Source organism: Pseudophryne corroboree, chromosome 6, assembly GCF_028390025.1.
Source record: "Pseudophryne corroboree isolate aPseCor3 chromosome 6, aPseCor3.hap2, whole genome shotgun sequence".
Lineage (NCBI taxonomy): Eukaryota > Metazoa > Chordata > Amphibia > Anura > Myobatrachidae > Pseudophryne > Pseudophryne corroboree.
In genome coordinates, this window is record NC_086449.1 from 835,026,098 (window position 1) to 835,040,805 (window position 14,708).

Genomic DNA, 14,708 nt, shown 5'->3' on the forward strand with positions numbered 1-14,708 from the left:
GTTACTGTGGTGTCAGCCTGTATATGAGAGACAGGTGTTACTGTGGTGTCAGCCTGTACATGAGAGACAGGTGTTACTGTGGTGTCAGCCTGTATATGAGAGACAGGTGTTACTGTGGTGTCAGCCTGTATATGAGAGACAGGTGTTACTGTGGTGTCAGCCTGTACATGAGAGACAGGCGTTACTGTGGTGTCAGCCTGTACATGAGAGACAGGCGTTACTGTGGCGTCAGCCTGTACATGAGAGACAGGTGTTACTGTGGCGTCAGCCTGTACATGAGAGACAGGCGTTACTGTGGCGTCAGCCTGTACATGAGAGACAGGTGTTACTGTGGCGTCAGCCTGTACATGAGAGACAGGTGTTACTGTGGCGTCAGCCTGTACATGAGAGACAGGTGTTACTGTGGCGTCAGCCTGTACATGAGAGACAGGTGTTACTGTGGTGTCAGCCTGTATATGAGAGACAGGTGTTACTGTGGTGTCAGCCTGTACATGAGACACAGGTGTTACTGTGGTGTCAGCCTGTACATGAGAGACAGGTGTTAATGTGGCGTCAGCCTGTATATGAGAGACAGGTGTTACTGTGGCGTCAGCCTGTATATGAGAGACAGGTGTTACTGTGGTGTCAGCCTGTACATGAGAGACAGGTGTTAATGTGGCGTCAGCCTGTATATGAGAGACAGGTGTTACTGTGGCATCAGCCTGTATATGAGAGACAGGTGTTACTGTGGTGCCAGCCTGTACATGAGAGACAGGTGTTACTGTGATGTCAGCCTGTACATGAGAGACAGGTGTTACTGTGGTGTCAGCCTGTACATGAGAGACAGGTGTTACTGTGGCGTCAGCCTGTACATGAGAGACAGGTTTTACTGTGGTGTCAGCCTGTATATGAGAGACAGGTGTTACTGTGGTGTCAGCCTGTACATGAGAGACAGGCGTTACTGTGGTGTCAGCCTGTGTATGAGAGACAGGTGTTACTGTGGTGTCAGCCTGTACATGAGAGACAGGTGTTACTGTGGTGTCAGCCTGTATATGAGAGACAGGTGTTACTGTGGTGTCAGCCTGTATATGAGAGACAGGTGTTACTGTGGTGTCAGCCTGTACATGAGAGACAGGTGTTACTGTGGTGTCAGCCTGTACATGAGAGACAGGTGTTACTGTGGTGTCAGCCTGTACATGAGAGACAGGTGTTACTGTGGTGTCAGCCCGTACATGAGAGACAGGTGTTACTGTGGTGTCAGCCTGTACATGAGAGACTGGTGTTACTGTGGTGTCAGCCTGTACATGAGAGACAGGTGTTACTGTGGTGTCAGCCTGTACATGAGAGACAGGTGATACTGTGGTGTCAGCCTGTATATGAGAGACAGGTGTTACTGTGGTGTCAGCCTGTACATGAGAGACAGGTGTTACTGTGGTGTCAGCCTGTACATGAGACACAGGTGTTACTGTGGCGTCAGCCTGTATATGAGAGACAGGTGTTACTGTGGTGTCAGCCTGTACATGAGAGACAGGTGTTACTGTGGTGTCAGCCTGTACATGAGAGACAGGTGTTACTGTGGTGTCAGCCCGTACATGAGAGACAGGTGTTACTGTGGTGTCAGCCTGTATATGAGAGACAGGTGTTACTGTGGTGTCAGCCTGTATATGAGAGACAGGTGTTATTGTGGTGTCAGCCTGTACATGAGAGACAGGCGTTACTGTGGTGTCAGCCTGTACATGAGAGACAGGCGTTACTGTGGTGTCAGCCTGTACATGAGAGACAGGTGTTACTGTGGCGTCAGCCTGTACATGAGAGACAGGTGTTACTGTGGCGTCAGCCTGTACATGAGAGACAGGTGTTACTGTGGCGTCAGCCTGTACATGAGAGACAGGTGTTACTGTGGCGTCAGCCTGTACATGAGAGACAGGTGTTACTGTGGTGTCAGCCTGTACATGAGAGACAGGTGTTACTGTGGTGTCAGCCTGTACATGAGAGACAGGTGTTACTGTGGTGTCAGCCTGTACATGAGAGACAGGTGTTACTGTGGTGTCAGCCTGTACATGAGAGACAGGTGTTACTGTGGTGTCAGCCTGTACATGAGAGACAGGTGTTACTGTGGTGTCAGCCTGTATATGAGAGACAGGTGTTACTGTGGTGTCAGCCTGTACATGAGAGACAGGCGTTACTGTGGTGTCAGCCCGTACATGAGAGACAGGCGTTACTGTGGTGTCAGCCTGTATATGAGAGACAGGTGTTACTGTGGTGTCAGCCTGTATATGAGAGACAGGTGTTACTGTGGTGTCAGCCTGTACATGAGAGACAGGTGTTACTGTGGTGTCAGCCTGTATATGAGAGACAGGTGTTACTGTGGTGTCAGCCTGTATATGAGAGACAGGTGTTACTGTGGTGTCAGCCTGTACATGAGAGACAGGCGTTACTGTGGTGTCAGCCTGTACATGAGAGACAGGCGTTACTGTGGTGTCAGCCTGTACATGAGAGACAGGTGTTACTGTGGCGTCAGCCTGTACATGAGAGACAGGTGTTACTGTGGCGTCAGCCTGTACATGAGAGACAGGTGTTACTGTGGTGTCAGCCTGTACATGAGAGACAGGTGTTACTGTGGTGTCAGCCTGTACATGAGAGACAGGTGTTACTGTGGCGTCAGCCTGTACATGAGAGACAGGTGTTACTGTGGTGTCAGCCTGTACATGAGAGACAGGTGTTACTGTGGTGTTAGCCTGTATATGAGAGACAGGTGTTACTGTGGTGTCAGCCTGTACATGAGAGACAGGTGTTACTGTGGTGTCAGCCTGTATATGAGAGACAGGTGTTACTGTGGCGTCAGCCTGTACATGAGAGACAGGTGTTACTGTGGTGTCAGCCTGTACATGAGAGACAGGCGTTACTGTGGTGTCAGCCTGTACATGAGAGACAGGCGTTACTGTGGTGTCAGCCTGTATATGAGAGACAGGTGTTACTGTAGTGTCAGCCTGTACATGAGAGACAGGTGTTACTGTGGTGTCAGCCCGTACATGAGAGACAGGTGTTACTGTGGTGTCAGCCTGTACATGAGAGACAGGTGTTACTGTGGTGTCAGCCTGTATATGAGAGACAGGTGTTACTGTGGTGTCAGCCTGTACATGAGAGACAGGTGTTACTGTGGTGTCAGCCCGTACATGAGAGACAGGTGTTACTGTGGTGTCAGCCCGTACATGAGAGACAGGTGTTACTGTGGTGTCAGCCTGTACATGAGAGACAGGTGTTACTGTGGTGTCAGCCCGTACATGAGAGACAGGTGTTACTGTGGTGTCAGCCTGTACATGAGAGACAGGTGTTACTGTGGTGTCAGCCTGTACATGAGAGACAGGTGTTACTGTGGTGTCAGCCTGTACATGAGAGACAGGTGTTACTGTGGCGTCAGCCTGTACATGAGAGACAGGTGTTACTGTGGTGTCAGCCTGTACATGAGAGACAGGTGTTACTGTGGTGTCAGCCTGCACATGAGAGACAGGCGTTACTGTGGTGTCAGCCTGTATATGAGAGACAGGCGTTACTGTGGCGTCAGCCTGTACATGAGAGACAGGTGTTACTGTGGTGTCAGCCTGTATATGAGAGACAGGTGTTACTGTGGTGTCAGCCTGTATATGAGAGACAGGTGTTACTGTGGTGTCAGCCTGTATATGAGAGACAGGTGTTACTGTGGTGTCAGCCTGTACATGAGAGACAGGTGGTACTGTGGTGTCAGCCTGTACATGAGAGACAGGTGTTACTGTGGCGTCAGCCTGTACATGAGGTGGAGGTTAGGGTTTAAATGCCTACATTTAAACTTAGTATTAGGGACCCACCAGAGACGAGGTTTGTATGCTAGTATTTTTTGGCCAAAAAGTATACTAAGAACCTGGATTTTGCTCTATGTGGGTCATTCAAACCTGACCGAACGCTAGGTTTTTTCGCTGCGCTGCAATCAGTTTAGAACTGCGCATGCGTCACACGGGTACAAAGCGGATCGTTGCTGAGCGATGGATTTAACGAAGAATCCATTCGCACAGCTGATCGCAAAGAGATTGACAGGAAGAGGGCATTTGTGGGTGGCAACAAACCATATTCTGGGAGTGGTTGGAAAAACGCAGGAGTGTCCAAGCGTTTGCAGGGCGGGTGTCTGACGTCAATTCCGGTCCCGGACAGGATGAAGTGATCGCAGCGGCCGAGTAAGTTCTGGGCAACTCAGAAACTGCACAAAGTTTTTTTGTACCGCTCGGCTGCACAAGCGTTCGCACACTTGCAAAGTGAAAATACACTCCCCTGTGGGCGGAGACTATCTGATCGCAGCGCTGAAAAAAAACCCTAGCGAACGATCAGGTCTGAATTAGGCCCTATGGCTCTCATTCCGAGTTGTTCGCTCGCTAGCAGATTTTAGCAGCATTGCACACGCTAGGCCGCCGCCCTCTGGGAGTGTATCTTCGCTTAGCAGAATACTGAATGAAAGATTAGCAGAATTGCGAATAGAAAATTCTTAGCAGTCTCTGAGTAGCTCCAGACTTACTCCTACACTGCGATCAGCTCAGCCCGTTTCGTTCCTGGTTTGACGTCACAAATACGCCCTGCGTTCGGCCAGCCACTCCCCCGTTTCTCCAGACACTCCCGCGTTTTATCCTAGCACGCCTGCGTTTTTCCGCACACTCCCAGGAAACGGTCAGTTTCCGCTCAGAAACACCCAACTTCCTGTCAATCACACTTCGATCACTTCAACGATGAAAATTTTTCGTTCGGCTGTGAGTAAATTTACTAAGTTATGTGCAAAATTACTTAGCACATGCGCATGCGCATTTTTGCCTTAATCGCTCCGTTGCGAAAATCGGCAATGAGCGAACAACTCGGAATGACCCCCTATGTTAGATTGCAGAGTTATTATACTTATTCTGACTAGCAGTGCTTGGTATTGTAGAGTGTGCACCTGCATTCTATTTTCTCTTTCTCTGTGTAAGTTTGTGGTCACTCAGAATGGCCGTAGCAACTGAGACGCTGGAGACGTGATTCATGCGTACAGGATCACAGTCAGCGGCTGATACACCCCGTGTCTGATAATATGTCTGCTGAGTATACTGTCACCTGTACAGCCCGTGTCTGATATTATGTCTGCTGAGTATACGGTCACCTGTACAGCCCGTGTCTGATATTATGTCTGCCGAGTATACCGTCACCTGTACAGCCCGTGTCTGATATTATGTCTGCTGAGTATACCGTCACCTGTACAGCCCGTGTCTGATATTATGTCTGCTGAGTATACCGTCACCTGTACAGCCCGTGTCTGATATTATGTCTGCTGAGTATACCGTCACCTGTACAGCCCGTGTCTGATATTATGTCTACTGAGTATACCGTCACCTGTACAGCCCGTGTCTGATATTATGTCTGCCGAGTATACCGTCACCTGTACAGCCCGTGTCTGATATTATGTCTGCCGAGTATACCGTCACCTGTACAGCCCGTGTCTGATATTATGTCTGCTGAGTATACCGTCACCTGTACAGCCCGTGTCTGATATTATGTCTGCTGAGTATACCGTCACCTGTACAGCCCGTGTCTGATATTATGTCTGCTGAGTATACTGTCACCTGTACAGCCCGTGTCTGATATTATGTCTGCTGAGTATACCGTCACCTGTACAGCCCGTGTCTGATATTATGTCTGCTGAGTATACCGTCACCTGTACAGCCCGTGTCTGATATTATGTCTGCTGAGTATACCGTCACCTGTACAGCCCGTGTCTGATATTATGTCTGCTGAGTATACCGTCACCTGTACAGCCCGTGTCTGATATTATGTCTGCTGAGTATACCGTCACCTGTACAGCCCGTGTCTGATATTATGTCTGCTGAGTATACTGTCACCTGTACAGCCCGTGTCTGATATTATGTCTGCTGAGTATACCGTCACCTGTACAGCCCGTGTCTGATATTATGTCTGCTGAGTATACCGTCACCTGTACAGCCCGTGTCTGATATTATGTCTGCTGAGTATACCGTCACCTGTACAGCCCGTGTCTGATATTATGTCTGCTGAGTATACCGTCACCTGTACAGCCCGTGTCTGATATTATGTCTGCCGAGTATACCGTCACCTGTACAGCCCGTGTCTGATATTATGTCTGCCGAGTATACCGTCACCTGTACAGCCCGTGTCTGATATTATGTCTGCCGAGTATACTGTCACCTGTACAGCCCGTGTCTGATATTATGTCTGCTGAGTATACTGTCACCTGTACAGCCCGTGTCTGATATTATGTCTGCCGAGTATACCGTCACCTGTACAGCCCGTGTCTGATATTATGTCTGCCGAGTATACCGTCACCTGTACAGCCCGTGTCTGATATTATGTCTGCTGAGTATACCGTCACCTGTACAGCCCGTGTCTGATATTATGTCTGCTGAGTATACTGTCACCTGTACAGCCCGTGTCTGATATTATGTCTGCCGAGTATACCGTCACCTGTACAGCCCGTGTCTGATATTATGTCTGCTGAGTATACCGTCACCTGTACAGCCCGTGTCTGATATTATGTCTGCTGAGTATACCGTCACCTGTACAGCCCGTGTCTGATATTATGTCTGCTGAGTATACTGTCACCTGTACAGCCCGTGTCTGATATTATGTCTGCTGAGTATACTGTCACCTGTACAGCCCATGTCTGATATTATGTCTGCTGAGTATACTGTCACCTGTACAGCCCGTATCTGATATTATGTCTGCCGAGTATACCGTCACCTGTACAGCCCGTGTCTGATATTATGTCTGCTGAGTATACCGTCACCTGTACAGCCCGTGTCTGATATTATGTCTGCTGAGTATACTGTCACCTGTACAGCCCGTGTCTGATATTATGTCTGCTGAGTATACCGTCACCTGTACAGCCCGTGTCTGATATTATGTCTGCTGAGTATACCGTCACCTGTACAGCCCGTGTCTGATATTATGTCTGCTGAGTATACTGTCACCTGTACAGCCCGTGTCTGATATTATGCTGAGTATACCGTCACCTGTACAGCCCGTGTCTGATATTATGTCTGCTGAGTATACCGTCACCTGTACAGCCCGTGTCTGATATTATGTCTGCTGAGTATAACGTCACCTGTACAGCCCGTGTCTGATATTATGTCTGCTGAGTATACCGTCACCTGTACAGCCCGTGTCTGATATTATGTCTGCTGAGTATACTGTCACCTGTACAGCCCGTGTCTGATATATGTCTGCTGAGTATACCGTCACCTGTACAGCCCGTGTCTGATATATGTCTGCTGAGTATACTGTCACCTGTACAGCCCGTGTCTGATATATGACTGCTGAGTATACTGTCACCTGTACAGCCCGTGTCTGATATTATGTCTGCTGAGTATACCGTCACCTGTACAGCCCGTGTCTGATATTATGTCTGCTGAGTATACCGTCACCTGTACAGCCCGTGTCTGATATTATGCTGAGTATACCGTCACCTGTACTGCCCGTGTCTGATATTATGTCTGCTGAGTATACTGTCACCTGTACAGCCCGTGTCTGATATTATGCTGAGTATACCGTCACCTGTACAGCCCGTGTCTGATATTATGCTGAGTATACCGTCACCTGTACAGCCCGTGTCTGATATATGTCTGCTGAGTATACCGTCACCTGTACAGCCCGTGTCTGATATATGTCTGCTGAGTATACTGTCACCTGTACAGCCCGTGTCTGATATATGACTGCTGAGTATACTGTCACCTGTACAGCCCGTGTCTGATATTATGCCTGCTGAGTATACCGTCACCTGTACAGCCCGTGTCTGATATTATGTCTGCTGAGTATACTGTCACCTGTACAGCCCGTGTCTGATATTATGTCTGCTGAGTATACCGTCACCTGTACAGCCCGTGTCTGATATTATGTCTGCTGAGTATACTGTCACCTGTACAGCCCGTGTCTGATATTATGCGGAGTATACCGTCACCTGTACAGCCCGTGTCTGATATTATGTCTGCTGAGTATACTGTCACCTGTACAGCCCGTGTCTGATATTATGCTGAGTATACCGTCACCTGTACAGCCCGTGTCTGATATTATGCTGAGTATACCGTCACCTGTACAGCCCGTGTCTGATATATGTCTGCTGAGTATACCGTCACCTGTACAGCCCGTGTCTGATATATGTCTGCTGAGTATACTGTCACCTGTACAGCCCGTGTCTGATATTATGTCTGCTGAGTATACCGTCACCTGTACAGCCCGTGTCTGATATATGTCTGCTGAGTATACTGTCACCTGTACAGCCCGTGTCTGATATTATGTCTGCTGAGTATACCGTCACCTGTACAGCCCGTGTTTGATATATGTCTGCCGAGTATACCGTCACCTGTACAGCCCGTGTCTGATATTATGTCTGCCGAGTATACCGTCACCTGTACAGCCCGTGTCTGATATTATGTCTGCCGAGTATACCGTCACCTGTACAGCCCGTGTCTGATATTATGTCTGCTGAGTATACCGTCACCTGTACAGCCCGTGTCTGATATTATGTCTGCTGAGTATACTGTCACCTGTACAGCCCGTGTCTGATATTATGTCTGCTGAGTATACTGTCACCTGTACAGCCCGTGTCTGATATTATGTCTGCTGAGTATACTGTCACCTGTACAGCCCGTGTCTGATATTATGTCTGCTGAGTATACTGTCACCTGTACAGCCCGTGTCTGATATTATGTCTGCTGAGTATACTGTCACCTGTACAGCCCGTGTCTGATATTATGTCTGCCGAGTATACCGTCACCTGTACAGCCGCCCGTGTCTGATATTATGTCTGCTGAGTATACCGTCACCTGTACAGCCCGTGTCTGATATTATGTCTGCTGAGTATACCGTCACCTGTACAGCCCGTGTCTGATATTATGTCTGCCGAGTATACCGTCACCTGTACAGCCCGTGTCTGATATTATGTCTGCCGAGTATACCGTCACCTGTACAGCCCGTGTCTGATATTATGTCTGCCGAGTATACCGTCACCTGTACAGCCCGTGTCTGATATTATGTCTGCCGAGTATACCGTCACCTGTACAGCCCGTGTCTGATATTATGTCTGCCGAGTATACCGTCACCTGTACAGCCCGTGTCTGATATTATGTCTGCCGAGTATACCGTCACCTGTACAGCCCGTGTCTGATATTATGTCTGCTGAGTATACTGTCACCTGTACAGCCCGTGTCTGATATTATGTCTGCTGAGTATACCGTCACCTGTACAGCCCGTGTCTGATATTATGTCTGCTGAGTATACCGTCACCTGTACAGCCCGTGTCTGATATTATGTCTGCTGAGTATACCGTCACCTGTACAGCCCGTGTCTGATATTATGTCTGCTGAGTATACCGTCACCTGTACAGCCCGTGTCTGATATTATGTCTGCTGAGTATACCGTCACCTGTACAGCCCGTGTCTGATATTATGTCTGCTGAGTATACCGTCACCTGTACAGCCCGTGTCTGATATTATGTCTGCTGAGTATACCGTCACCTGTACAGCCCGTGTCTGATATTATGTCTGCTGAGTATACAGTCACCTGTACAGCCCGTGTCTGATATTATGTCTGCTGAGTATACCGTCACCTGTACAGCCCGTGTCTGATATTATGTCTGCTGAGTATACCGTCACCTGTACAGCCCGTGTCTGATATTATGTCTGCTGAGTATACCGTCACCTGTACAGCCCGTGTCTGATATTATGTCTGCTGAGTATACTGTCACCTGTACAGCCCGTGTCTGATATTATGTCTGCTGAGTATACCGTCACCTGTACAGCCCGTGTCTGATATTATGTCTGCTGAGTATACCGTCACCTGTACAGCCCGTGTCTGATATTATGTCTGCTGAGTATACCGTCACCTGTACAGCCCGTGTCTGATATTATGTCTGCTGAGTATACTGTCACCTGTACAGCCCGTGTCTGATATTATGTCTGCTGAGTATACCGTCACCTGTACAGCCCGTGTCTGATATTATGTCTGCTGAGTATACCGTCACCTGTACTGCCCGTGTCTGATATTATGCTGACAGCCAGAGTGCCGACACATGATTTTACAGCTGTGGTTAAGATTCAGGGGTCTATATATTTAGCCTTGGAGGGAGATAAAGTATCAGCCAATCAGCTCCTAACTGTCATGTTACAGGCCGTGTTTCAAAAATGACAGTTATGAGCTGATTGTCTGGTACTTTATCTCCATCTAAGGCTTAGTAAATAGACCCCTCAGTTAGGATTAGAGTTATATTAGAGTTAGATAACTGCTAGATCAGAGTTACGTGCGCTAGGCTTCGTGAAGCCGCGTGTTCGCTTGCGCTGTGACCTGCATTCGGGAGGTCGGGGGGGGGGGGGACGATACTCCATTGTACTAAATGCCCTTAACTTGCGTTAAACACATTGAATAGACATAAGAAAATGAAAACTTGTGATGTAACGCGCCCGACCTAAAGGAAACCGCGTTTATGCTAACACGCGAGTATGAAGAGTATAATGTGACGGGTTATATTCCTCTACCGTATGGATCCGCTGAATAACACGGGGTCTTGGAGAATGATGGACAGTCTGGAACGCAGCGTATGTAGAGGTAGCTTGGAAATGTCTATCCCATCGATGACGATTTTACCTGCACAGGAAACGCAGATACACAGTTACCTTACACGTAGATGGGATCGTCCAAACAGCGGTTCTTAGCGTAAAATAATAAATTATCTTTTAATAAACGTAAAAATTAAAGGTCGCCAAAAGTAACTGAAGACATTAATGCACAACATGATCAAAATAGAAAGGAGAAACTTCAATGCACTATAAACATATATTCAGGTACTGGGGCTAATGGGCGGAGGATTACTAAATATCTGCAGCAATTGTTAATGAAGACCCTGTAATTATATATATTTACATCTAGCCACTTCCATATAATATTTATGTTCTACCTACTGTTTGTAGCTACACTTACTGTTCCTACACAGGGGAAACTGTCACTAGCTCTCAGTGCACCACGCGTTTCACACACAGGGGGAACTGTCACTAGCTCTCAGTGCACCACGCGTTTCACACACAGGGGGAACTGTCACTAGCTCTCAGTGCACCACACATTTCACACAGGGAGGACTGTCACTAGCTCTCAGCGCACCACACGTTTCACACATGGGGGAAGTGTCACTAGCTCTCAGTGATCCGCGCGTTTCACACACAGGGGAACGGTCACTAGCTCTCAGCGCACCACGTGTTTCACACACAGGGGGAACTGTCACTAGCTCTCAGCGCACCACGTGTTTCACACACAGGGGGAACTGTCACTAGCTCTCAGCACACCACATGTTTCGCACACAGGGGAAAATGTCACTAGCTCTCAGCGCACCATGCGTTTCACACACAGGGGGAACTGTCACTAGCTCTCAGCGCACCAAGCGTTTCACACACAGGGGGAACTGTCATTAGCTCTCAGTGCACCGCGTTTCACACACAGGGGGAACTATCACTAGCGCTCAGCACACCACGTGTTTCACACACAGGGGGAACTGTCACTAGCTCTCAGCGCACCACGTGTTTCACACACAGGGGAAACTGTCACCATCTCTCAGCCTACCACGCATTTCACACACAGGGGGAACTGTCACTAGCTCTCAGCGCACCACATGTTTCACGCACGGGGGAACTGTCACTAGCTCTCAGTGCACCACACATTTCACACACAGGGGGGACTGTCACTTGCTCTCAGCACACCACACGTTTCACACATGGGGGAAGTGTCACTAGCTCTCAGTGCTCCACGCGTTTCACACACAGGGGAACGGTCACTAGCTCTCAGTGCACCACGCGTTTCACACACGGGGAAATGTCACTAGCTCTCAGTGCATCACGTGTTTCACACACAGGGGGAACTGTCATTAGCTCTCAGCGCACCACGCGTTTCGCACATGGGGAAGTGTCACTAGCTCTCAGCACACCACGCGTTTCACACACAAAGTGGAACTGTCACTAGCTCTCATCGCACCACGTGTTTTGCAGACTGTGGGGCCCATTTATCAATGAGTGAAAAATCCCGTTGCATATGATAAATGGTGTAGCAGCCAATCAGCTCCCAACTGTCAATTTTCAAACACATGGCAGGAGCTGATTGTCTGGAGCTGCATTTATCATACACAATGAGTTTTATCACACGTTGATAAATGAGCCCCTTTGTGTCCTGGTTGTGCACAGACCGAAGTCACCTTTAATCACAGCACCAAGCACATTGCACCCTGTGATAATCATTGTAATAGCATTTCCTATAAATTAAGTTCCCGGGGGAAAACCATCCTACACAGGATATTACTGGTCACACCACATGTAATTCTGTATGTGTTTTATGTAGAATAATATGAGCATGGGATGGATACACACAGACTATGAGGCACCAGTGTGATGTAGGTTAGGCCCGGTCACATCGCAGCCGGTACAGGTAAATCTGACGCTTTTTATTGGATTATTAGACAATTATTTCCCCAATATCCTAAAATTAGCTGCAACGTCGCTGGATGTGTAATGATGACTGGGACCAGGGTGACAATGGCATATAAGGGACCTGTCTAACAGTCTATGGGTACAGATAATAATACCAACCATCTAATATATCCACCATTCGGAAAAAGGCCAAGGACAGGGAGGATTTCCCGCTGCCGGTGCGGCCACAGATCCCAACCTAGTAACAGATATCATCGGATCAGATTCCAACATTTCATTTTCATTAAACAAAGACAAAACTATTATCTGAAACTGTTACACATGCAAAGTTATTAGGAACCTAAATATCTGAATTCTCCGGAACTATCTGTAGGAGAAAACCGGTCGCCCAAATGACCGGGGGTGCGGGCTTGCCGAATTAAACTGGTGAATTCAGGAATACGTGAACGAGTTACAAAATGATTGGTAATAGTCAATTCCCTCCTAAATATCGGAAGGAACACATGGAGATTGGAATAACAATAAACATACTGTACATGCTGAAATCCAAAAACAAATGGGGTTTGGGACGATTGGCGAATATGGGATCTGTATAACATATTTCTTGTTCGAGCTTATATGACTATATTGTATAGAACCGCTAACAATTTCTATGCAACTCTGAGCTCGGAGCTGGCACTTACCGTCATGGTCACTGTTCAAATAAAAAAAAAAAATGAACATAATAACAATATAATATGTAGTTTAATTAAATTTTTATGTCTTTTATTTTAACTGCAAGCTGTGAATTTGGGATCTGGAACTCAAACTTCACAGCACAAATTCAGTTCTGATAGCCGAAGCGAATTTGAACCGGCCCAAACATCATAACTGCAGAGGAGTCAGCGGTCACTGAGCCAACAAGAATGCAATAAAGTTCAAACCGCTTTGAATAACTGGAGCAGCAGGGCGGTAATACTTTATAACACAGCAGAGTAACGCTGAACAGCGCATTTTTCCTTCCTATTTTAATTTGACCTTCATATTTTTTTTTGTATTCTGAGGCTTAAATAGTAGCTAGATTATCTTGTACATACAGCACATCCCACCTTTTGTCCTGGCTTAATGTACGCCTTGACGTGCTTCAGAACCGGCTTGAGGTTACTCTCATATCGGACGCACAAATCACTTATTTTAATCTCTCCGTCCTTTGGCCAGTCATCCGGTACCTGTTGTGCATCTGGAACAATGGGCATACGCTTATATTGTTGTTTTTATAACATTTACATTCTATAGGTCATATTCAATTATCCGTTATGTGGCTGCGCACATCACGATAATTATGGAAGAGCAATGTGCTAACGAGCGTTTCCACGTCATTCCGACGGCCATATTGCAAATAAGCACATTGTCCCATATGGCCGTCTAGATGGTATCTCAGCTTTGGCTGCGGGGGGACGGGGGATTAGGTTTAAGTAGCCCCTAGGTAGGGTTAGGGTGGTGGTGGTGGTGGTGGTGGTGTGTGTGTGTGTGTGGGGGGGGGGGTGTTCAGGGATAGGTTTAGGCTACGGAATGGGAGGGTTAGGTGGCCAGAGGGGTAAGGTACGTATACTTACCTTCCCCTGTCAGGATTCTGACAAATCAATCCCAACCCCTACTATTACCTAGATAACATGACCATGTCTTACAAATCCTTACACTTGCATTATATACAGATAGAAATGGATACTGTACCCATCGTCCCCTCGTAGCACTCCGATTCAATGGTCAGGAAACTGTTCACCTTCTTCACAGCTCCAATCTGCACCTCCAAATCGGCCAGGTTCCTCACCACCCAGTTCAGGTAGTTAGTTACCTGCGGGATGGGAGACAGATGTAATAGAGTGTAACCTCTGTACACGGCTCATGCAGACTGGGCTTTATGTCTAATACGAGTCTTTGTATATTTACGTTGATCTGTAACCGTGATGTAAGTAAGCGCTGTTGTCTACATTATTCCTACACCCCAGGCCCAGTGCCCGATCTCCATATTCCCTCACACAACACGGAGGAACTAAAATGCTATAATTGAGACTCAGTTACCAGATATGGGGCTACATGGTGTCTGCATCGCATGGTAAGCAAAGGGTCTATCCAGGGGCCGGCACGGACTATAATGGGGTTCCAGAATCCCTGGGACAGGCGTAGAGCGGCTCAATGACCCACAGTAATGTCTCCAGAGAATGACCCTAATCTCCCACCATCACTGAGGACAATACAGAGGGG

General features: G+C 47.7%; 1 protein-coding gene across 1 annotated transcript in view; it reads right to left on the minus strand.

Moving 5' to 3' along the window:
• Positions 1 to 14,708, minus strand: part of LOC134934719 (ATP-binding cassette sub-family C member 9-like) — a 67,375-nt gene that overhangs the window by 20,291 nt on the left and 32,376 nt on the right. Inside the window, exons 18-21 of the mRNA XM_063930087.1 lie at positions 14,178 to 14,298; positions 13,553 to 13,683; positions 12,624 to 12,702; positions 10,533 to 10,641 (exon numbers count right to left, since the gene is read on the minus strand). Coding sequence (XP_063786157.1) covers positions 10,533 to 10,641; positions 12,624 to 12,702; positions 13,553 to 13,683; positions 14,178 to 14,298 — 440 coding nt within the window. The remainder of the gene's footprint in view (positions 1 to 10,532; positions 10,642 to 12,623; positions 12,703 to 13,552; positions 13,684 to 14,177; positions 14,299 to 14,708) is intronic.